The sequence below is a fragment of the Schistosoma haematobium genome, chromosome ZW, assembly GCF_000699445.3.
Source record: "Schistosoma haematobium chromosome ZW, whole genome shotgun sequence".
Classification (NCBI taxonomy): Eukaryota; Metazoa; Platyhelminthes; class Trematoda; order Strigeidida; family Schistosomatidae; genus Schistosoma; species Schistosoma haematobium.
In genome coordinates this window covers 69,764,062-69,790,715 of record NC_067195.1, presented here as the reverse complement: position 1 = coordinate 69,790,715, position 26,654 = coordinate 69,764,062, and the positions used below count along the sequence as shown (strand labels likewise).

Sequence of the window (26,654 nt, the reverse complement as noted above, 5' to 3'; positions counted from 1 at the left end):
AGCCATGTTGGTAGATGCAAACTACTTGGTTGGGGTCCGCGTGACTGTCGTAACCAATGGTTGAAGACTCTTGGTGACATGGCTCAGAATCGATCACAATGGCGTCGGTGTATACACTCCCTGTCTTCCCTTAAACTAAGAGATTAAAATCGCTTCATATCTTTCTTTCTACTGACTAATTCTTTCTTCCTGTACTATATCCTTATTGCAATCTTTCTTTTATATATTACCACCTCTGAATTAACTACTTTTATGAATCTGGTGTCCATCCTGTTGTGTTAATGAGGTATGGCAACTTGGACCGATGCATATATGTGCCTGGTCCTATGTTGTAGCTGACTGACTGACTGAAACTCTCAAACAACACGCTCCAGAAGGACACTTAGGAGCGAATATGCGGATAGTTAGGAAATTTCAGCTAACATCAAAATTGACTGCAAATACAAATTTACACTGATTTTTAATATAAACAAAAAATTCAAGTAAAATGGATTGTTGTTTTATAATAGAGAAAATGTTAACAAGCTAGAAAATACACACTAACATTAGAACGGTGAGAAACACTTAACGCGTCACATTAACGAAATTTCACAGGGATGAAAAAACGATTATCGCAACGACGCTAAAAAGCAGACAAAATCAAACATGCTCTTGAGCATGGCCTTAATTCTTTGAGCCACTACAGTGTCAATTGGTATGTCATTTTAAATTATTGTTTGTTGGTTTAAAGATGTAAACTTTTTATGGTAGTGATCAACAATGAACGATTAGATTTTTTTAGTTCATAATGTAGAAAATAATGGCTGGTGAAAGTCCCTTGGTTTTCATAAAATAAATAAACAGGGAATGAAAGCAGTATAACATCATTAAGTATACATTTATGATGTAATTATTGAGCCCATTAAGCTAGGAAACCAAAATACTCTTTCACCACAAGGATCTGAATCATCAACCCATGCAATACCTTCTTGCATTAAATGGCGAAAGGCAGCGTCTGTACGATCTTTAGTCCAATCAAATCTGAATGAAGATAAAAAAAATTAGAGAGAGGTTACATTACACATGTATTAAAACGGTTATTTACTCAGCGTTGTGAACAATAATTAACGGTATCGTTAAAATGTATGGTAATTCGCAGTTTTTGCATCATACTAATTAAATGCCGACACATAAAAAATGATTTAACGCCAAAAATGGTAATAAATTACTTAAAAACTCAAGTTATCTTAGTCGAATATATATTAAGTTGACTTCTTTTTCAAAAAGGGAACTAGCAAAAACAAAAAATAAATATCTTCCTCCGCCAACTGAATAATAACAATAAGATTATCGACCGAAGTAAAAAACTGATTGAAGATTGGATTCTATTACTGGGCGCCAACCCGGTGTTTCTAATAATTACGGGTTCTTTATGGGACTTGGGATGTGAATACTTCCTGTTGAGGGGTCCCATTACAGGACTAAACAGCTGTCCAGTCCTCCTTGAGATTAAACTGTGACGAACATAACCTATAAATTAAAGTGATCCCCGCAAAATCCCTATAATCAAATTGATAATTCACTGTTACTTATAGTTGTGAAAGCATAGTAGTTCAAGATGAACACTGATCATAACTAGCTTAAAGCAGTAAGTTGGTTTTACAATCGGCCTATGATCATTAAAATAGATGATGATATATTATTATGAAGGAAACAAACAAATATTACTTAAAAATACAACAATAAAAAATACGCTATAAAATAAGAAGGATAAATCTAATTATTTACACACGATGGACTATATTTTAAAGAGGGTAACAGGATAAACAATATTTTACTTGCTGAAAAACAGACTGATGGTCAATTTTATTTAGACATGAATTCAAGAGAGAAAAAATTCGAAACAATATAAATTACATTCACCTGGTGTTGTTTGCTTCTATCTTCCCATTGTTGTTTAGGACTGCAACTGATCAGTCTCTTATTGGCATATGTACATCCTGTGTGGATTGCCTCGATGTTGCCTTAAGTCACGAGCTTTATAAACAAAGATGGGTAGTGGCTAGCAGCGGAATCCAGGACGCTCGTTTCGTCCTATTTGAGACTCGTCGGTCTGATGTACCTGCATCTCAGAGTTGATCTTCACTCCAGGACTCGAACATCAACTCTAAGATGCAGGTACATCCAGCTGACGAGTCCCAAATAGGATGAAACGCGCGCCTTGGATTCCACTGCTGGCCATCATCCATCTTTGAACATAAATTACAGTTGTAATTTATTGAAAATTCATTTCAAATGCATTTTAGTAAAACAATACCAATTGCTTTGTAGCCACGTATACATTGTTTTTATATCATTTAATTAAAGACACTTATTAGGTTTACGAAGTGATAACATAACTGATCTACCGGGTGAAAAGTGAACAGGTAGCATGATCGCTTCAAAAGTTTTACTCCCATTCAAAGTAAGCTAATTGTTTACGTTACATGCTGATGTTTAACTTCATAGATATTTCTTTTGAAGATACTAAGAGGTTTTCCCGTGATATTATATAAATATAATGTAATGAGAGGAACGAGTGTTATCAAATGAATAAAACACATCAAAATGGACGTGATAAACCATTAATAGAAATTACCAGAACGAAAAATTAGTAACTAGATACGCTGAAACGACGAAACAAGTTAAAAACAGGTAGATAGAAATAAAAAGTGGACAAATCTTCCAAAATTTGAAATGCTGGTACCCTGTAATTCGACGCATAACATATCATGGTTGTAAAAAGGTGACACTGATTTTTTGTCAGAGATTTGTCAGGTTGGATCGCAATGTTTTCAGTCTGCAGCTAGTTGACTATTTTGATGACTGTCTGTACGTCGATTTGCTAACTTATATAACTTGCTAATTATTATGTGGATGTTTCGTATAACTAATTTGAAACTAGTGACGTAAAAATTGACTTATCTTGAAAATAATTTCCTAGCCTCAGTGGGAATTCATTTTGTGTGTCCAGTCAGAAATAATTTCCTGAAAAATCTTTACCTATTGGACAATAATTCCGTTATATCTTAAATAAACTCAATTTAAAAATATGTACTATCGAATTCCCATTTAATTGTTTAAAGGTATCTTGTGCCCGTCCTGAGACCTGAAATTTATGAAGTTTGATATCGCAATTAGTATTTCCGGATTTCAATGGTTTTCTAGTTGATATCAGTTTTTGATTAAAGTGACTGAAAGACAATTGGATAAATTTCTGCAAACTACTGAAATAAAGTACAGCTTATGATTAAAAGTAAACAAAATCCCTAGTGAACAATGAAGCCCAAAGTAGATCCAGAATTATGATCAACTATATAAACTTATGTATCAATCGTTAGGTCTGTCACTAAAAATATTTCAAAATTCATTTATTAGTTGAACCTAACTGAACAATTTTCCCGGATTGAATAGGTCGTTTGTATCCAAATAAAAAGTACAGACATAAATTACTGAAAATGGAAGCCGAAATAAAATGTTTCTATTCACAAATCACACACTAACTTATCTATTACGGCTGATGCTGTTACATGACTATCAGAACTTTCTGCGAGCCCCAACACCAAAGTTTGATCCATATTCATTTCACCTGGAACCGACTGGACCAATAACCGACCACCAGATAGACTAATGAGACTGAACCCTGTTCCTAGACAACGCAGTTTTCTGATAGACCTTTTTACGTCATCAGCACTAACTTCAGACTCATATCGTGTTCTGTTTTTGTTTAACAGAGATACCAATTCATGCAGAGGTATAATGCCTCCAGTGTGTTTTTGGTTAGCCATGCATACCTGTGGATAAAATTGTAAAGGAAATTGAGCTTAAGAACAATATAAACATAAAACAACATGTAAAAGATTTTGTACAAAGTAAAGTATAATGAAGACTACATGATAGTCTGCACCGTGATGAATAGCTACAGATATTGACGAAAAAAATATTAACATTACACAACCAAATTATTTATTTGAACACGTACACATTGATACAAGGAGGCACCAAATACGTATGCGCCACACAAATCACTCGATTTGTGTGAGGGCTGAAATACTGCCCGAGTGCCCAACCGAGTCATAAACTAATAAATATTTTTCGAAGACTTCCCCGTACATACAGAATAATACAGGACGGCACAACACAGCCTACAACATAAATTGCAGAACCCTGATTCCGAACTAACGGTGCATACGGGCTCCAGGATCCTGAGGGAACACATCGCATATGAATCTAGTGTATTACTTAACGTTGCTCCAGTGCTTTGTGGATTAGACCTCTAAGTAAAATGGTCGGAAAGTGGCTCTCTAAGAAAACCACCTGCTTCAGTTTTGGCACCCAGGCAGTATCACAGCCTGCAAACAAACTAAATGATAACCACAGGTAGAAAAGCTGTTCACGTTATAATTCTCGTTCTCGCAAGTCACACTCAAAACTATTATTACTCATTTTTATTTCGCATTACGTCGCTTGTTCATATATTTTATTCCAATTTTGTGCATCTCTATTCTTCAACTCATACAGCAGATAGTAAATGGTGGCGATCCTATCCTATCTAAACGATCTTAAGTCAATGATTGGTTGAAAGTTGAATGATACCACTAAACACGAATTCTCAACCAGTCTTTCTGAAACCACGTATGTCATTCAAACTAGCCTCATTCACCTTTCACATACTAAAGCAGATCGGACAACAAATAGAGTTGGCTGTCTTTAGAAATTCTCAGCATCGATGTCTGTTGTCTACCCGAGACCCATATTCAGGACCCTAGTAAAGTACTACGAATTCGCTCTCTATCTGTCGCTTCAAAAAACTTGTTTCACGTGCGTTTATTCGTGGACCCTGTTGCGCTAGAGCCGAGGCAGCACTAATTAATTGAATCCCCATGACCAGTTGATTATGTGCAGTCAGATTGAAAGATCCCATCAAAGTGAGAAATCGGTGTGAGGAACGATGTTTTTTCGTCATCGTTCAATCCTAAACAGATTGCAGCCCCCGATGCGATGAAGGATGAGTTCTACCACCGGTTAAGTGTTCTTCTACAGAAAGTGTGTTCGACCTCCTTGGTTGAGGTCACAGAGATAGTGCAATACAGTGGCTTGATACGTTATTGACAATGGCTCAGGACAGAAACCAGTGTGGTTTTGCTGTAACCTTCTTCACTTTCTTCATATAAGTGAAACGAACTTCTTTAACTGAAAGAATCCTTTTAGCTCGTATTTTTCTGAACTGAACTGCTTCGTCCATTATTATTAATATTATTATTTCACTCTCATAAACTAATTTCTATCCATTGTTCTTTTTTATTATACTTGCTTTTCTTTCATTGTCTTTTCATAAGCCGGTCTTTATTGTGTGGGGCATATATATTTTGGTGCCCCTTTGTACCAATGTTTGTGTTCAAATAAAAAATAGAAAATAAACTCTTCATCTTTGTAGCAACAAGTACAAACTGTTAACTATATAATGCATCATTCACATCTATGGACGTGAAGATCTATTGTGGATGTACGTGAGACATCGAAAACGATAAAATTTTGAATCTGAGAAACCATAAGAATGATGATGAATTGCTAAATGCTTGGAGCTCAGGCGAACCGGTGACTCATATGAATAGTGGCATTAACCTATAGTACTAGAAGACGGAGAAACCATTTTATGGATAACTACATCCAATTTATTGGAACAAATTCATCAGTCCTTGGTGAGATCCTAAAGGCTCGATTTTCCTTTGAACTATGGTAATAATGAAGACACTATTTTATTAAGAAAATGTAATCTCGATATTGTCATATCAGAAATAAAACAAAATTGGATATCAGGTAGTAAAAAATATTTGGTTATTATTAATTGTAAGGTCGGTAATTAGGTGAAAACTTTAATGATTTATTAACTCACCTCAATAATTTTCACACCTAGATGGTAGTAAAATTCCCCCAAACCTAATGCTTCTGACCAACACCCACGACTGTATGCTATAGGGTCAACACCAATACTACTACACATTGCTTGAAATTGTGAACGTAACTGTGGATCCTCTTTAATCTTGTTCCCGTGTTTGCTCGCAAATAATTCAAGCGACTGACGAACTTGTTCAAACTGTCGTGATAGTGTTGTTATCTGATTTCCTGCTAACTCATCACTTTTTTCTTTGTACTTCGACTGAGCAAGCGATTTGCTTTTAATTGATGCAATCCCAGCCTTTCTATACATTATAGAATCCGTCCACAGAGACAATAACACGTATTTTGACGGAACAGATGAGCAGAATAACTGAACTAACAAGATATCATTGTAACCAATATAAATCGTGAAAGACCCTGAAAACATGTGGGAAAAAAATTAACATTTAGATACTGTAATAAAGAATTAAAACACAGTAATTACGTAGTATGGCGATTTCTTCTAACAAATAATGCATAAACCAGTCTTAAAAAACACCACCAACAATAAGTGAAATATGTGATTAGCAGGGAGAGCTATTTTTGTTAACCGTTAGTTGAGATGACGTTTATTACTGTAATAACCTTTATTTCTCATTTTACTTTGAATTAAATATTTGGACCCAAATTTATTTGTTTCATTAATTTAATAGATCACTACTATATTATAAACTAAGTAGCCGACGGTATCTTTCGTTAACAAAACATTTAATAAGGTCAAGTTACTATTTGATTTATTTTCTGGTTTATCTACTCAAAGTAGTAAGAATTCACAGTCAATTCTACTTGGTTTTACATTTCGAACGATAAGATACTACACTCGAAAGATAAGTATGCGTATATACTACACGCTAACAACTTTGAAACGGAAATTCGAATTGTCTTTTTCTTTGATGAAATGTGCATCTTATGAAACTAATTGTTCATATATTCAGTATCCTCAGACCTAAAAAACAAAACATAGAGTGCAATAACATTTCTATATCATACTTAGCACCCTCTAAAACTGCAAGAAACAGAACACATTTTGCTATGTTCATTTCATCTCCACATTGTTGACATGATTATTACCTAAATGTATCAAATGTAAGAGTAACATGAGGAAGTGTGTAGTCACATTGACTGGTAGACTTTTAAAAGGGCTCCCATTGAAATTCTGGTTAATCCGGCTACGATTATGAAAAGTTTCAGTCGATTCCCATGTCTACAAGAAGTTATTATTATCAGTATGAGGGTCACTTCGACAGTCTATCTATGGAAATAAGTGCGTGTTTTTTTAAGATAACCGAGGGAACATAGATTTAGTACTATAAATCCAAATCGAGAAAATCTAGCTTGAAAAATAGCTTATTATATAAATCTAACCATCACGTGCAAAAGGAACAGGTTTATCCAAATAACGAAATATTTGTGTGGACATCCCGTTTTGTTTTACACTTCAAGTAACTTTTTATAACTAAGTTCAAATGTAAAGGTGAGTGAAAATGAAACAAACCGTTTCAATTAATATATAATGTAAGCAAACTTTCACATAGCTATTTATATCTAGTAGCATCGGGACATTTTAGTGTTGCTAAGTAGATGAAGATATCTAGCAAGTTTATCGAACTGATATTCTTAGTAAATATATTGTATTATGAAGTTGTGATGTCTCTTCTGCACTCAAACACTCTAAGTATCGTAATACTATGGCGAGAAAAACGTCAACTATGATCGTCAGTTATAGTCAACATGCTAATTTTCCCCTAAGTGCCAAACGCGTTAACCCTGATATATTTTACTGTAGTACAACTTTGACTTCTTTTAACCAGAATCCACTGGTTGTGAGCAGTACTATACAACAAAGTGCTTTGAGACAAATGTAACTCGTTTACCAGGCACATGTCCACGTGCTGGGTTTCGGTCCACCCACTTTACGTTAAGACTAATGATTTTATCGAAATGCCAAGACGTCAACAAGAGAATTGGATTTCGTAAATGTAGTCTAATGACCAAAACTCAGGCGTAAAAATCATTAAGCCGTCTGTTTAAAATAGGTCGATATACAAATAATCAGTTATTTATTTTTCGCTCTAGAATGACTTATAGACTTGTAGTGATTTAAATGGCTTTAATCACTTTATAAAGACTCTTTCGAAATGTATTTTGTAAGTAAAGGTACAGCTTGAATAAATTTCTTGTTTCGTTATAAAGGCTGAACTTTTAGCAGCCATCCGACGAGGTGGAATTAAGAGGCAGGACCTATTTGACCTGGTGTCGGGGTATGAAAGAAATCTACAAAGGGCTGGCTTCTGTTGGTCCGAGAGGTGGTGCGACACAGTGGCTAGAGACGTTATCAGATATGGCTCAGAATAGAAGCCAGTGGCGATTTTGCTGTAACCTTCTTTTTCTTTCTTCGTAAAAAACGGTTGCTTCTTCCTTAACTGAAAGATCTCTTCTGATTGTACGTTTCTGTTTCCCCCATTATTATTATTATTATCATTGCACTACCTTACACTAATTTGTTCGCTAATTTTCTTTTTTTCTTTTACGCTCCTTACCTTTTTTCCTTCTCCTCCTCAAATTCTAATTGTTTCGTGTGGCGCATATATATTTGGTGCCTTCTTGTACCAATATTTGTGTTCAAATAAATAAATAAATTTTCAAATTGCAATATTCCTGTGAATTGATATCGGCCCAGTAAACTACGAAACATCATACTGATAATCTATTAATTGACATTACTTATATAAATTCTAATATCCTGTTTGAATTTTTTAGAATTTAATGAACGCTACCATGAATTCCAATCGACAACTCATCTGATGTTCTTACCCAATCACTACTAAATACTGGGTTGAAACTTTTATCAAATGTTGTGCACATCTTTCAGTGTGACTAATCTAAATTACAAAATATCTTGTCAGCCTTTTGGTTAGGACGGTAACCTAAGGATATACTTACAATGTCGTATATAAAGAGTATTTAGAAATTAAGACTAATTTGATTATATTAATGTAATGTTGTTGCCATTAATTTATTCTTCTTAGAGAGAAGTTCCGTTCAAATTTATAAAGTTTTCGATTGTATCACAATTGAATAAGTATGGAAGGCGTTTTTATGAGGTTACTTCGAGGAAGAGCTGAAAAGTTCAGAGGGAAACAATGGAAAAGCAGTGTCTTTAGAGGGAAAGTTGTGGAGTATTGGGTTTCACCAAAAGTGTATTTACTGGGGAAGGACTCGGTATTTGAGGAAAAACTCCCTGGACACCCCCCCTCGTTTTTCTTCGAGTTAGTTAATTTCTCCCTAAATTTGGTAGTGTTAGACTAATATACGTTACTTGGTCCCTTAACCTCGGAAGGCTTAAACTGGAGCTGAAAAGCTTAGAAATCTTTGAATACCTCGGGTAAATTGGGAACATTCTGGTTTGTTGGTGATAGAGAGAAAGAATTAACATAAGGGTCTCCTGGAAACCAGTACACAGTGGGTTATCCCGAGGAGAAAAACTAAGTCCATCTTTATTTATTCTTTGTATCAACCAAGTTTCAAGTGTCATCAAATCTCCTACGCTTCTTCAAGCTGATAGAATCAAAGCGTGCCCAGAAGTGGCACGTAGTGGAAATGTATGTACACTCCAGGGCGACCTTAACGTCATGCTGGGCTGGTGGTCTAGGTTGTGGTTAATGACTATTGGTGGAGATAACTGTTATCACACATGTAGAGCTAACAAACATGTTGGAGAAGTACCCCTACTCATATTTGCACCTTAAAATGATCTAAGAGACCATGATCTAAAGATCAGAGCTTACTGTTATTCAGTTGTAATTGAAGGGTTTAGTGCTGTTTGACTTAAGACAGACCTGCACCAAGTTAGGTAAAAATATATTGGCCAAGGTCTGCACAACCTTGGTGAAGTAGAAATATGTACAAGCTACAAGTCTTCGTAAAAGGTCACTCATCTCGTGGAAAAGTACGCTGTTCGAGCAATTCCGGGCGTCTAGATTTCTTTGCGACGACCATCATAAAATGTTTGACTCTTTAATGCTAACGTAAATTGAAAGGAAAACCAATTATGGTGCATGAGATACTGAGAAATAAATTTGGACTTAATTTATCCCCTTTTACCCCATTTAGGTCAAGAAAACCTAAAGAACACGAAGTGGTATATTGAGAATAATTCCCATTTAAACATTAAAATTAAAACACGAATTTCAGCGAAGGGATCTCTTTTCAACGAATTTATTATCAAGCTGTACAATCGTATATATATTAAAATTTTGTTTTTGTAAAAGTACTAATTCCGTGAGGAAATGTGAACACAGTTAATATAAAGGTTATAATACTAGATTACGTAATATGAATAATAACAATAACAATAGATTTAGTGATTATAATAAGATGATTAAAATGTTTTTGATATAATAATTAAAGGTCATAGAGGTGTACAAAAATAAACTGATATGATGAGCGTTCATGAATAAAACAATGAGAATATAAGACATAAGTAAAGGGGGAATGCAGTAATAATAATAATAATAATAATAATAATAATAATAATAATAATAATAATAATAATAACATTAATGGTAGGATAATCAAACTAATTAAGGCCAAGGTAACGATAACGATAAGACGTACTTCTTTTGTACGCATAGTACTGGTTTAAGCTCCTGGATGGCAAGAGCTTCGGCTATTTTTAAAAGTTGTATACGAAGAAATCTGGGTAGATTTGAACGAATCATATAAACAACCTTAAAATCAATTTGTGGATCTGTTGAATGGTTATAGTCAATTAGGTGTTCAAGAATAGAACTCCTAACTGCTTTCCTTTCACCCTTATAGAACCAGGCTGGGATATGTTCTCGTATCCGAGTTGAAAGCGAGCGCTGGCTACGGCCAATGTACCTTGCTCCACAAGAGCAGGTGAACTGGTAGATGCACATGGAGGCGACCAGACGCGGAAGCTTATCTTTTATGGGTACAGAAAATAAGTTTCTACTAGTGAAGGATATTCGCAGTTTTGCCACGTTAAATGTTCTCCTAATAGTTGTTGTTAGACGGTTTTTAATTACGTCCGATGTTCGGTCACCTTTAAATTCCAGACTTATATAAAGGTTTTTCTTTGGAACGGAACAACTAGAATTCTTCTCGCGACTACTTTTATTCATATTCTTTTCTATGAACCGTTCTGGGTAACCATTTTCCGTCAAAGTCTTCTTCAGGAATGCGAGTTCTTATTATATTCACCAAATCCATTGTTATTGTTATCATTCATATTGCGTAATCTAGTATTATAACCTTTATATTAACTGTGTTCACATTTCCTCACGGAATTAGTACTTTTACAAAAACAAAATTTTAATATATATACGATTGTACAGCTTGATAATAAATTCGTTGAAAAGAGATCCCTTCGCTGAAATTCGTGTTTTAATTTTAATATTGAGAATAATAAACTTCCTGTTACATGCAGGTTATGCCACTGACCAATTAAAGTTGAGAACCAACTGTCAGAAGTGATATCTGAGTGTCCAATCCACTTATTTAGGGGACTAGATACACACAGAGGTGTAATAAAAAACTTAGAGCCAAGGTCTCTTATATACTCATTTTAAAGTATAAACTTGGATCTGAGTGGTCTATTTATGCAAGCTATATACATGAAATAGGAATACTGAGATAACTTGTCCGATTGGTCACATCAAATGGTATCACTGTATAATACCGGTGTCGTGTACGTTTGGGTTAAGCTTGGCAATACCATAGAGCGAACATGCGGACTCCACTGATTCAGTTTTCAGTAATAAGGATAGTAGGTTGGTGAACCTGTATTAATCCTGACACATTGCTTTCCAGTGAAGGTCCAGCTTCTCCTTGAAAGTATTCACTGATGGGGCTGATACCACTTGTTCGGGTAAGGCGTTCCAATGATTGACTACTCGATGAGAAAAACGGGACCCCACTTTAAGTTTATGAGATCGCGGTTTATGAACCTTCTTGCTATGACCTCGGAGATAATTAGTGCTGGGGGAGCAAAAAGATAAGACATATTAACACTCAAATCATAATTAAAGATACGAAATGCCAGTATAAGGTCACTTCGTGTCCTACGATACGACAAGGGGAAAAGATTTAGGCGTTTTAAACGCTCATCGTAAGGGAGTCTAGGAAGACCCCTCACTAATTTTGTTCCCACACGCTGGACACACTCAAGGGAGTTAGTATCTTTTACCAGACACGGGCTAGCTGCTTGGATACAGTACTCTAAATGTGGTCTTACATATATGGGATATAAAATTCTAAACGTTTCCTCGTCAAAAGATTTGAACGCTCGGCGAAGTGACCATAACGCACGAAAACCTTTGACAGCGGCTGCTTTGCAATGCGTAGTTGTTTTTAAATCATGACTTAATACTACTCCTAAGTCTTTATGCTCTTGAACGTATGGAAGAGGTTTACCCTCAGTAGTGTAACGGTAACTATTACCGTGACCGATGTGCATTAGCACACTCTTCCTAGCATTGATTTCTAAGCCCCAACCTCGAGCCCATCTAACTAAATCGTCTAAGTCAGCTTGAAGATCCAGATGATCAGCCGCACTTTTTATTGTTCTCCAGATTTTTACACCGTCCGCAAACAATAATGTCGACGACCTAAGTAGCAGCGGTAACTCATTAACGTAGAGAAGGAAGAGCAGTGGGCCTAAGATGGTGCCTTGGGGTACACCACTTTTGACCGGCTTCCAATCGGATAGCGTTCCATTGACCCTCACTCTCTGTCTGCGGTCACATAAGAAATTTCCTATCCACTCATGTACAGTACATATTATTCCGAAGCTCGTGAGCTTCTGCATAAGACCTACGTGTGAAACCTTGTCAAATGCTTTGCTAAAATCTATGAATATCACATCGACAGACAGACCGTTATCTAGGGCTGCTGTCCAATCCTCCCTCACAATAAGCAAGTTAGTCAAGCATGAACGCTTGTTACGAAATCCGTGTTGCTCAGGAGCTAACAGATTGTGTAAATCTATGTGGCTCAGCAACCTAACCCGAATTAACTTTTCAAGTAACTTAACGACTATGCTAGTTAGACTGACAGGCCGGTAGTTAGATACTATCTGTCTCTGACCGTCCTTAAATATAGGACTGACTATAGCGTCCTTCCAATCTCTAGGGAGTTGAGCGAGTGAAATGGACACGTTGAAGATTGTCGCGAGCGGTTTTGAAATAATGTCCGCAAGAGATGACAGCAACCGTGGATGTAACCCGTCAGGGCCCGGTATCTTGCCAAGTTCGAGGTTAGTTATCAACGGAAGGACAGTTTCCTTAGTCACCTGTACAGATTCAATGGTTGGTATCTCGGTGTGAGTGGAACATGTATTTGTTACAATAAACGTAGAGAAGACTTCGCTAAAATAGTTTGAAAAAGTCTCAGCTTTTGCTCGATCTGATTCAGCTAGTAATTCTGAATTTTCGTGTAACAGCAACGGGGGAATACCATCACTACGTTTCATTTGCCGTTTAACATACGAAAACAATCGTTTCGGACAAGTACGACTATCATATACTAACTGTCGTTCATAAGTGGTACGGGATTTGGCTATGGTTTTCTTACAGATATTACGGAATTTCTGGTACTCACGCTTAAATGGTTCATGACCTGTCAACAAGAATAAGTCCCAGAAATGTTTCCTACGCTTTAACAGCTTCCGGGTTTCCTTATTAATCCATGGAGGGCAATGTGATAGCTTACGTGCTGACCATGGGATAAACGGCGACGTTACGGACTCGAATGTAGCCTTAAACTTATTCCATTCATCTTCGATCAATCCATCCGCGTCGACCGACCAATCAGTCGAGATAGCAGTTTCTGATCGCCGGAATATTGGCTCGCCAGATATTGGGACGGGGTGGAGCAGATACGAACTGTAGACCATGTGTCCTAAACTTAAAGTGAATTACAACGTGATCACTGCTCACAAGTGGGGGATGGTGCCGAATATCAAAGACATCCTCACAGTGGTGGGTGAGGGCGAGGTCCAGCAGTGACGGATCATGATTGAAATCAATGTGTCGGTTTTGTGATACATTGTACTAGCGCACACTGAATAACGGTAGATAAAAGGTCGCTATCGAAACCACTACCTGGAGCTGTAAGCTCTATCCAGTTGATATGCGGTGCGTTGGAGTCCCCAATGATGAGACAACATTCTGTCATACTCCAAGAACAGATGTGTCTTAGGATAAAGTCGTCAGCAAGACAAAACGGACTACGGTATATTCCCCCTATAGTCATTAACCCATTTCTAGATTTAATCTTACAACATGCAACCTCACATGTGCTACTGGTATGAGCCTCCGATATGGTAGATTGTATACGAAAGTGATCCCTAACGTATAATATTATACCTCCCCCTTTGCGACTTGAAACTCTATCACTTCTAATACAGATATAGCCTGCAATGAAAGGAGAACAGTCTATATCTAGGGTGAACCAAGTTTCTGTAACAACGATTATATCGGGACATAATTCTTCCACCATCAGACATAGCTCGGATTATAGCCATACAGAAAACAGCGAGTGTACATCAAAATGACCTCTGGCAGAGAATGAAAGGACTAATCCCAGACAGTAAAGTTATTGTATATATTGACTTCATATGAGTAGGGAACTTAAGGTTAGTTGTAGGTTTCCTTGCTCTTAAACCCTGAACCTAACATCTTGACATTCACACCCGGACTACAGATTAACCGAACACTAACAAAAGAACATGAATTAATTGGCAAGACTAACTAACCGACGACGGCAACGCTTCAGGGGTATCATACACAGAGGGAGGTTGCGTGGACTTTCAGTCTCAGTTTCAGTTTGGAAAGGACAGGAGGCTTGATGGCCTGTGTTAGTCCTGGCAATGGTGGTCTCTCAGTTGATCCAACTTTCTTTTGAAAGAGTCGACGGATGGAGCCTCAACCACGTGCTGAGGTAGTGAATTCCACTCGTTGATGATTCGATGAGAAAGTCGATAGTCAGTTGACAAGCGATTTGTCCTGGGCTTGTGAACTTTTTGGAGTGTCCTCGTAAATTGAAGGTCAAACTGTCGCAAGATGATTGGTGCGTCACGACGACGATTCGTGAAGTTTTGCAGAAGTGGTCAAATCAGGACACATTTAGATTTGAATTCATTTCAGCCACACTATTTCTGATAACGTCCATCGTTCAAGTAACGAAGACGATGCCATCGTGATGATGCATGATATAGGACGAATTTTCAGTGATATTGTGTTATCGCGACGATTTACAAGTTAGGACAATTTTGAGACCTATTCGAAAAAAGTACATAAGGTAATATTACTTCTGTGGTTGACAATTATTTTTGTAGTGCCAGACGCTGCTAAACCTAGTAAGCTATCAGAAGAGTGTTTACCAACGACAGACTCGTTGGGTTTAAACTTCTGGCTGGCCACGTCTTAGGGTCATCACTACCCCACTAGGAGGGGAGTGATCTGTAGCAGTAAATAAATCCCCAAAATAAGTAGCTCTGCAAGTTTTCGACATTGGATGCTGACCACATGTTTTAGTGGACACATCTAGCTGAAGGCGCTCGGTCATGCATCCGCACTAGATCACGTGTGGTAACGCTGTGCTCAACATCTACCGCAATCACTAGCCAGATTAGATCAGAGAATTCCGACATATTGGTAATCGCCAAATACACTCTTCCGATCTCCTCGACCCTGCCTTTTGATTTCTCTTGGTGGGTACAAATTATATTAGGTGTTGCTGGTAAAAGCGTTATCAAACACTGAATACCTGTGTCATCTTCACCTGTATGCCACGGATATTTTGTTCCTTCTAGGTTTTTTATACTCACCTACTATACCCTCTGAAATGTAGAGATCTAGTGGGAATGGTAAAAAACAACATATTAAGCACTAAGATCATTGCTTAGGATCTCCTACATCAAAATCAGATCACCTCTCAATCAGCGGTAGGGCAGAGTAAACAGATCTGGCTTCTCAAACTTTGCATGGTAAACCCAAATGTTCTGAAATCGCGTGGGTAGCTGCCTTCCTTATTTGTTCCAGGATAATCGAGTCACCTTTTAAACAGGAGCTTGCAGCCTGAAAGCAGTTCTCACTAAGGTTTTGTATACTATAGTGTGCATGATGTTATCTAACTTAGTGAATGTCCATCGTAAAGCCAATATGGTTTTAAGCCCCTCAACTGCAACCTCCCAGCATTAGGCCGTTGCCTTAAGATCACAGCTCACTGTCACATCAAGATCCTTATGAGACCGAACCACGGGTACAGGCACTTCTCCTATGCTGTACCTACTTATCTTTGTATTCACAAAGTGCATATAGACACAGTTTTCCGCGTTGATAATCATTAGCCACTCCATAGTACAGTCAATCACAATATTTTAGTCTGTCTGAAGTGCGCATGCATCTGCGTCTCCAGTTGTTACTCGCCAAATTTTTACGTCGTCAGCGTATAATAACATTGGGAGATCATTTGCATACAGTATAAAATGTTAAGGACCCAGGACGGAACCTTGAGAGACTCCACTAAGTACTGGTCTCCAGATGGAGCACTTAGAATTCATTCTTACTTTCTGTCTACGACGTACTAAGAAATCAGTAAGCCATTTTAAGAGGAGTCCGGCAATACCTAGATTTCCCAACCTCAATAGTAGTCTATTTGTTGGTATCTAATCAAATGCCTTACTGAAGTCTATGTTGACAACATATACTAAGTTTCCGCTGCCTAGCCCTTTTATCTAATGCTCCCCTGCTATAAGGAGGTTTGTTGCGCAAGAAAGACTCTTTCTGGAACCATTTTGTTCACTGTTTAACAAGTTGTTGGTATGCACAGATGTCATTATGATCTTTTTAACTATTCTTTCCAATATTTTAACTACAACACTGGTGAGGCTTACAGGTCTGTAGTTCAACGGAAGTTGTCTTGGTCCTGTTTTATTTATGAGAGTGACGATTGTGTCCAGTCCACAAGTAACACACCTTGGTAAGGTGACATATTGAACACACAGTCAATGGGGCTGCGATATATTGAGCAATATTTCTCAAGATTTTGGGGTGTAGTTCATCTGGTCCTGTTGACGTTTCCATGTTTAAGGTGCTAGGCGCCTTAAGCACATCATCTTGATCGAAGTCCACGGTGAGCAGGTGGTTTGTTGGCTCTGTATTTGGGTCTGGTTCTTTGTCTAGAGGAGGTTCATGAGTGAAAACTACCCCAAAATAGTCAACCATAACCTCTGCTTTTTCCTGATCTTCCTCTATCATTTCAGACTCACTCCCTTCTTTAATTAGGTTGGGAATCCAATGATGCATCCTTGTTCTGTAGTTTATGTACGAGAATATTCTCGTAGGCTGCTTGAGTGTAGATTGTGCCTAGTGCATTTCATATTTTCTTTGGGCTCCCCGAATTTTAGTTATACACTTGTTCCTTATCGATCTGTAGCGTTCCATCGTACAGTCCAACATTTCTTCTTTTGTCTTAGTTAACGTAGAATATCCCGGCCTGTCCAGGGATGTCCGTGCTTCTTTTTCTTTGGAACTGTCCAGGGTATATGTGGTTGAATTACCCGATTGTACAACTGCCTGAAATGAGTCCATGCCTCTTGCACTGATGCCGTTGAGTCAATTTACCAGTTTTCAGCCGATGCTGTGGAGTTGATTGCTTCCATATCTGCCTTCCATATATTAGGACGGGCCGGGGCAACTGTTTGACAGGCAATCTCAGCCATGAATTCAAATAAGATGACTGCATGGTCATTTCTTCCTAATGGTGGTAGGAAAGTCATTTGTCCAACGTCATCTCCGTGTGTGAAAACTAAATCTAATAGAGAAGAAGAGTTTCTTAAGCCATATCTTGTGGGGTTTCTAACATGTTTATTATGTTGGAATAAAGCTAATCCAATCGATGTTTCCAACAGTTTGCATTCGAACGACGATATCGATGACCCTACTTCTAAGTTAACCCGGCTTATATACGGTGCATTAAAGTCGCCTACTACAAGGCTTTACCGTTGTTACTCCAGGACTCAAGTTTACTTAGGAGAAAATCGTCTGCCACACATTCTGGACTGCGATATACTGCAACTAGTTCAATATCTTGCCGTCTACATTTCAGCTCACATCTCACCAGTTCACATGTCCCTGAAACATGTGCCACTGTCTCAGCTACTCTTATGGTTCGGGTAATTTTCGTGTACAGGATAACCCCGCCTCCCCTACAGTTTAACCTATCAGCCCTACTGGTTAAAAAACCAGTCAACTGCATTTCACTATCTAATATTTCTGACATTAACCAAGTTTCCGAAACAGCAATAACGTCCGTTTTTCTTTATCTACCACTGACTTGAGCTCCGCCATTTTACTTAGTAGGCTGTGAGCATTTGTGTGGCATACCTTTAAGTCTGTGGAGAACTTTCCCTTACCACCCAGAGTGGTTTAGGGATCGTTTTGCTCAGAACTTCTACAATTTAAAAACCCTTAAGAACGAGGTTTCTTTCACCGTTTCGGCGACGCTCATTTATTTCCACTTCTGCAGCTCACGGACGTATATTCCAGATCCAGTCAGTTTACGTGAGTTACCTAGAATCAGGTTCCTTTCTTCAACCGTGGCAAATGTAACCTTCAAGAGGCGGCTTTTCTGAGGAATTTCAGAATTTACGTTTTGTCTTATTTTATAAAGCTTACAGATACTAGCTCCTGAAACTGTTTCTGGAAGTAGCTTGCTTATTAGGAACTTAATATGACTGAGATCGTGTTCAAATCTAGCCTTTGGTTACTTATCGGAAGATCCTCTTAACATATGAAAAATGACTGACCCCTCAGAGATGTCTGTCTTGACATGCTGTGCAATTTTAGTTCCTGAAACCGTCTCTTCTTTGCACTCCGATCTCAATTCAGCGTCAAACACGGAGGCTACGTTCTGTTTTCTTATTTTTCTTACCCTAGATGTGACTGTGGGTCACTCATTTACCTTATTTTGTCTCTTGATACCTTCCTCTGCATTGCTCGGACTTGGCTCCCCTATAGTTTGCATTACATTGATATGCGTATTCGGGACTGGACCCGCAGATTCACATGCCTCAATACTGTCTATAGGTAGTTTCTTCTTCTTACGCTTCTTCTTTCTCCTTGTGACAATGCCTACATCCATGTGCCTATCCGTTTCCCCGATGAGGTCCACCTTTATGGTCTCATTTAAGTCTAGAGCTGGGCTCATAATAAAACCCTCAATTTCCTCGAGAGCACAATTCCGATCATCTGCTGCTGCCCGTTTACCTGAGCGCAATTTCCCAGCTATACTTATCAGCTTGGTCGTCTCTATAATCAGTAGAGACATCGTAGAACAACATTCTTCACACGACGAACGTGATAATGGCTTGCAGCATCCTTTACATGCAACTGAGGTGAGTTCGGTGCACACATTGTGATACCACTTATTGCAGCTATCATATCGCATCCTCTCATCGACCGGGGAACAGCATGCTGGTCTACCATAACGATGTTTCGATTGCGCCATAGATCTGTTTTATCATTCTATACAAATAAAATAAAGAAACAAAAATGCGACTTCAATAGTTACAGAAAGATCTTAATATAATGATATAATATACTTCTGCAAAGGCAGGTACATGCCATTTTTACAGGCATGATCTTAACGCCTATGGATACAAACAATGCTCAAAGTTATATTCAACGACGAAAACTAAGTACCAGTGTCTTTAGTTTTATGTATCTGTACTCGTAAAGTACAGATGATAAACTTCTCTAGAGAAAAAGCTGTACTCATATGAATTACTTTAACTAAGAGAACTCAGTTAGAGCAACAACAGTGGTCTTGATGTGTAATTTAACGATCAATACTATAAAAATTGCTCAGAGGAAAAATACCACTGTCTTTTTTAACGTCGCGCGTTAGTCATGTGAAACTCCCTCTGGAGTCCCTCCGGGGGCTACTGCCGGTCCCGAGCCCGAATAAAGGAGGGTTGGGCATGGGGTTAGCGTCCACATCCCATAGAAAACTAACTAGCTAAAAAAACGCCAACCAGAAAAAATTATTCAAATCTTTTAAACTCTGTCCTGGGAGTCAGGTCTTCATTTAGAGGAATTATGACGCCTCATGATGAAAGCCGAATTCGTTCGGAAGTTACGAGGTCGATGCCCCTTCTGACAACCAGAGCAACCATTTATTTAGGTACATGGAATGTTCGTACAATGTGGGACACCGGGAGAGCCTTCCAAATTGCTGCAGAAATGAGAAGATACAACCTAGAGGTACTTGGGATCAGTGAAACACATTGGATGCAAGTTGGACAACAACGACTAACTTCAGAGAAGCTTCTGTTATACTCCGGCCATGAAGAAGAAAATGCACCACATACACAAGGAGTTGCATTGATGCTGTCCAAACGAGCACAAAACGCACTTATAGGATGGGAATGTCATGGACCAAGGATCATCAAAGCCTCCTTCAAAACAAAGGAAGAGGGCATTTCAATGAACATCATCCAATGCTATGCGCCTACCAACGACTACAATGAAGACGCTAAAGATCAATTCTACAATAGGCTGCAGTCAATCGTCGAGAAGTGCCCAACAAAGGACCTGACCATTCTGATGGGAGATTTCAACGCCAAGGTTGGAACGGACAACACTAGATATGAAGACATCATGGGACGACACGGACTGAGAGAAAGAAACGAAAACGGTGAGAGATTTGCAAACCTATGTGCCTTCAATAAGCTGGTCATAGGCGGCACCATATTCCCACATAAACGCATACACAAAACCACATGGACTTCACCGGACCACACCACGCAAAACCAAATCGACCATATCTGCATCAAAAAAAGTTCAGGAGGATGATGGAGGATGTGAGAACCAAGAGGGGAGTTGGTATAGCATCAGATCGTCAATTGATGATCGCCAAGATGAAATTGAAACTCAAGAAGCACTGCACAACGGGGTGGACAACATCACAAAAGTTCAATACGGCCTTTCTTTGGGATACTGACAAACTCAACGAATTCAAGATAGTCCTCAGCAATAAGTTACAGGCCTTTCATGATCTACTCAATGGAGAAGGAACTACTGTAAAGAGCAACTGGAAGGGGATCATAGAAGCAATCATTTCAACATGCCATGAGGTTCTGAGCCATAAGAAGCACCATCACAAGGAATGGATCACTGTTGATACACTGGATAAGATTCAAGAAAGGAGGAACAAGAAAGCAGCGATCAATACCAGTCGAACAAGAGCAGAAAAAGTCAAGGCACAAGCTGAATACACAGAAGTAAACAAACAAGTGAAGAGGAGCATCAGAACCGACAAACGTAAATATGTGGAAGATTTAGCAACGACGGCGGAAAAGGCTGCAAGAGAAGGAAACATGAGACAATTGTATGACACGACAAAGAAACTCTCTGGAAATCGCCGCAAACCAGAACGACCAGTGAAAAGCAAGGAAGGCGAGGTAATCACCAACGTTGAAGAGCAACAAAACAGGTGGGTAGAACACTTCAAAGAACTCTTGAATCGACCGGCCCCATTGAACCCACCCAACATCGAAGCAGCACCCACGGACCTCCCAATCAATGTTGGCCCACCAACAATTGAAGAGATAAGCATGGCCGTCAGACAAATCAAGAGTGACAAAGCAACAGGACCGGGCAACATTCCGGCAGAGGCACTGAAAGCAGACGTGGTGGTAACTGCAAGGATACTCCTCATTCTCTTCAATAAGATTTGGGATGAGGAACAAGTACCAAAAGACTGGAAAGAAGGACTTCTGGTCAAAATACCGAAGAAAGGCGATCTCAGCAAGTGTGATAACTACAGGGGCATCACTCTTCTCTCAATACCGGGAAAAGTCTTCAACAGAGTATTGTTAAACAGGATGAAGGACTGCGTAGACACCCAACTTCGTGACCAACAGGCAGGATTCCGTAAGGATAGATCGTGTACAGACCAAATCGCAACTCTACGGATCATTGTGGAACAATCAATTGAATGGAATTCATCACTCTACATCAACTTGATTGACTACGAAAAGGCATTTGATAGCGTGGACAGAACAACACTATGGAAACTTCGACACTACGGCGTGCCTCAGAATATAGTCAATATCATACAGAGTTCATATGATGGATTAAACTGCAAAATCGTGCATGGAGGACAATTAACAAACTCGTTCAAAGTAAAGACCAGTGTTAGGCAAGGTTGCTTACTCTCTCCCTTCCTCTTTCTCCTGGTGATCGACTGGATCATGAAGACGTCAACATCTGAAGGGAAGCGCGGGATACAATGGACATCTAAGATGCAGTTGGACGATCTAGACTTCGCAGATGATCTGGCTTTTCTACCACAAACGCAACAACAAATGCAGGAGAAGACGACCAGTGTAGCAGCAGCCTCAGCAGCAGTAGGTCTCAATATACACAAAGGGAAAAGCAAGATTCTCCGATACAACACAGAATGTACCAATCCAATCACAATTGACGGAGAAGATTTGGAAGATGTAAAAACCTTTACATATTTGGGCGGCATCATTGATGAACAGGGTGGATCTGATGCAGTTGTGAAAGCGCGGATCGGTAAAGCAAGAGCAGCATATTCACAACTGAGGGACATCTGGAGCTCAAAGCAACTGTCAATCAACATCAAGGTCAGGGTTTTCAATACAAATGTCAAGACAGTTCTACTGTATGGAGCAGAAACCTGGAGAACTACGAAAGCCATCATGCAGAAAATACAGGTGTTTATTAACAATTGTCTACGAAAAATACTTCGGATCCATTGGCCGGATACTATTAGCAACAACGTACTGTGGGAGAGAACAAACCAGATCGCAGCGGAGGAAGAAATCAGGAAGAAGCGCTGGAAGTGGATAGGACACACATTGAGGAAAGCACCCAACTGCGTCACAAGACAAGCCCTGACATGGAATCCTGAAGGCGAAAGGAGAAGAGGAAGACCAAAGAACACATTACGCCGAGAAATGGAAATAGACATGAGAGAAATGAACAAGAACTGGATGGAACTAGAAAGGAAGGCTCAGGACAGAGTGGGTTGGAGAACGCTGGTCGGCGGCCTATGCTCCATTAGGAGTAACAGGCGTAAGTAAGTTAGTCTTGTGACGGTATTGATCATTATTCTTTTGAATATCATGCAACGTCTTACAACCACAAACTAGACAAAGAAGACGACGTCAGTCATCTACGTATGCCTCATTTCGAGTCCATTTATCCTTCAGGTCGAATGACGCTAAAGTGACCTTGAAAGCATCAATTTAATACAGCAAAAAGGAGGCTGTGGAATAGTTTGAGGGGATAAGTTATGAGATAAATGTGGAGACTAAGTGTTTTGAGATAACAGTAAAAGCATTCATTACAAGGTGTTATCAGCTTTCATGTCGAAATGCTATGAAATCAGCATATATGAATTTGTGCGAAAATCAAGACTCTACCTTAAATCTGATTGTTTTGTTCTACCCAACTTATCGTTCTCACAGTGCTTTTTTTACGTCATCCTCACCAAAAATAGTCTTTCTATGAACAACCCTCAAACTTTCCGTATTATATATGCGCGCGCTATTTAAAAATTCAGTGGTATTATTTTTTGTTGAGTTAAACTAAATGTTTTGATCGTAAATTAAGCGTCAAAACTACTGCTTACACTTTAATTGAATTTATTTCATTCAAGGTTATATCCTACTTGTGCTGACTTTACCTTTTGTGTATTTATTGCATCAAGGCATGCTTGATCGACTTTGACGTGATTTATTCGGTTAAGGTTTGAAACTTTTATATGTATCCATTTTCGTGTTATCGCTTTTTAGTTAATTTTCAAGATGGTCAGCCCTACTCACAAACGTGGGCAGCAATATTGCTCATTCTTCGTGGATGAAGGAATGGAATGTGATGAGTGTAGGACGTGGTTCTATAAGATGTGTACACGCTTAAATCTCTCTGCCTAAAAAAATGCTCAAATCTTGACTCTCATTGGCTTTGAATGTTTTCTTGTTCGAGTCAAAAATTAGTCATCCAAAAGGCACTTAGACTTCTGGCGTTGGCTAACAAGAAGGTTGATGAGGGTTGTACTGATAACATGGGTACTGATAACGAAGAATACGTCAGTGTCGTAAGAACTGTCACGGCACCTGCCTGACACCCAACTGTGCAACACGCAACAGGTTTTTCTATCCCGAAACAATCAATGAACGATCCACCATTAGAGTATAGTGGCCAAGTTGCTACAGCAGCAAGTGATGGGAAATGGATGATATGGAAACATTGATGAGAAAGAATGATAGCCAAAAGTAGCACTTGTTTAGTTGAAAAGTACCTAATGAACTCACATTTTTAGTTGCAGATTACTCCACCAAAGTCCCAAACTAAGACAATATTTAGCTTTATCGTAGATGGGAAAAGTTTGGCCTCGTCAAACACTGTCGTGAGTCATTCGCTCCACTCCCATGACTCTGTTACAAGAATAGCCAGGTAGAATCTGATATCATGGCCGAAAGCCGTGAACACGACTTTTAAAAAAGTTAAACTCGTTCCTAGTTTAGTTATTGTGAATTTAGAGGAATTGGGAGACAATAACCCCTACTAAAGGACATGCACACGGTCTAGAGTTATTGGACTCTGTCATCAGAAATACACTTCCTGAAAACGTTTCACGGGTACATACCACGAAAGTAATGCGACTCAGCAAATGGGTTGGAGGCGAGACCCGAACAAGAAGGGTTTTGACGTTAGTACTCGGGAATTTTGATGAAAGAGACGTATTATTGAATAATGCATACGAAACTCGTAATTCAACTATTCGTATCCGACCAGATTGGCCGCTTGAGGATCGAATGAAGTAGAAGAATGCCCTCACGGAGTTAGGAACTCGAAAGTTAAATGACTAAGCGAACCTTGCGATTAAGGGCTTACGGGTGGTATGGGTAGAACGAATGATTCCCGAAATACCTTAAATGTGAGTTACACGGACGTTCATAGTCTTCAAAATAAAACGTCTGAGCTAATTTTGATCGTGGAATTATTTAGTCCTGACATAATTGTTGTCAAAAAATGGTTCACCGTAGATATAGACTGTTCTCCCATCAATCCAGGTTACATCAACATTAGAAGTGATATAGTTATAAATCTCAAGGGAGCGGGCATAATGTTATGTGTTAGTGATCACTTTCGTATATAACCGATCATATTGGAGGCTCATGGTAGTGGTACGTGTGAGGTAGTATGTTGCACAATAAGGTCGACACATGAGTTAGTGACAATAGAAAGAATATGCCGTGGTCCATGTTGTATTGCCGACGAATTATCTTATGACGCATCTGTTCTTGGAGTAAGTCAAAACGTCTCACCACTGGAGACTTCAACGCTCCGCATATCAACTGGATAAAACTTACAGCTCCAAGTGAGGGTTTTGGTGGTATCGGCCCCATTAGTGAACATTTTCAAGGAGAAGCTGGACCTTCACTAGAAGGCAAACTGTTAGGATTAATACAGGTCGTCCTTATTACTGGAGGCTGAGGACCTTTTGTGCCTCAGATAGTTGTGGACGAAAGAGAAACATTTCACTTTTAACGGACTTCCGTACTGAGTAGCGATGGAACACTGAAGCCTACAGGTAGGGGCCTTGGTGCATGTAATAAAAAAGGAAAATTCTTAAATAATAATAAGACTCCGATGAATCCTTGAAGATATATCGTTTCCATAGAAGGACTCGAGGAGAGCAGACTGAACTAACTCGGCTGGAAGGAAATTCTAGAGTTTGATTACTTGTAAGTAGTAAAAGGTTTTCCAAATTAGAGACTGATTCGTGAAACAGCTTGATGATGATCACAAAGCTTTCAAAACAGTTATCAAACTGTAGGCTCTCACAAATGAAGAAAATTATTAAATGTAGAAAATAATCCTTTGGAAATTAAAAGTAGTCGTGAAAATTGAAATAATAGATCTTGTTTACCAAATAAATTAAGTACCGTGACAAAAATATTTGGTCGAATACCTTTGATCTACCAGCAGAACCAGGTGTACGAGGAGATCCAGAAACTGGTCTACTTCCAACATTGGAAGATGTATTCATCAAGGCAGTAGTTGTTCCAAGCTGATCCATGACAGAATCCGAATTACCAGATATTGTATTATTTGAAATATTTGCTTGAGCATTATCTCTTTGCATACTGACCGAGAGGCGAGTAAGAAATGACTATATATGAAAAAACACTAGATAATTATAGATGCTATGTAAAAATTATGGCTAAAAAAATTCAGTGCCAAAAGTGAAAAGTGTACGGTAGTTTTATTAAATCCATCCAAACTCAAAATAAAGACATTTAAAACTAAATATTTTGACTACGTACACGATTTGACTGTTGAAACGACTGATATAATGTTGCAGTCAATTGATAGCAACTGAGGAAACCAAATATAGTAACTCGTCTTATTAACAGCCTCGAACCCTAATGATAATCAAAAAACTTGAACAGCTGGTCAGGTTTGCATTGTCACACTATGTAACTTGCTGAAATGAAACAATTACTTACTTACGCCTGTATGATTTAGAAGGTTACGTAGACCAACTATGGGACCATATGTACAAACTTAAACCAATAACTACTGGTGAACAATCGCGAGCGACATATGTACTTTAGGATCTAAATAATT

At 38.7% G+C, this 26,654-nt stretch overlaps 1 protein-coding gene across 2 annotated transcripts; it reads right to left on the bottom strand.

Moving 5' to 3' along the window:
• Window positions 1–151: 151 nt before the first annotated feature.
• Window positions 152–26,169, bottom strand: SNF8_1 (ESCRT-II subunit protein snf8; the record flags this gene model as incomplete). Of its 2 annotated transcripts, none has more annotated exons than XM_012945470.2 (4): window positions 152–1,020; window positions 3,523–3,812; window positions 5,915–6,336; window positions 26,007–26,169. In XM_012945470.2, the coding sequence occupies 4 exons, from the start codon at window positions 26,167–26,169 to the stop codon at window positions 879–881; spliced, it is 1,017 nt and encodes a 338-aa protein (XP_012800924.1). In that variant the 3' UTR covers window positions 152–878. The 2 variants fall into 2 exon arrangements, with proteins under 2 accessions (XP_012800924.1, XP_051072326.1); XM_051212173.1 differs by lacking the exon at window positions 26,007–26,169 and adding an exon at window positions 14,738–15,284.
• Window positions 26,170–26,654: the final 485 nt, after the last annotated feature.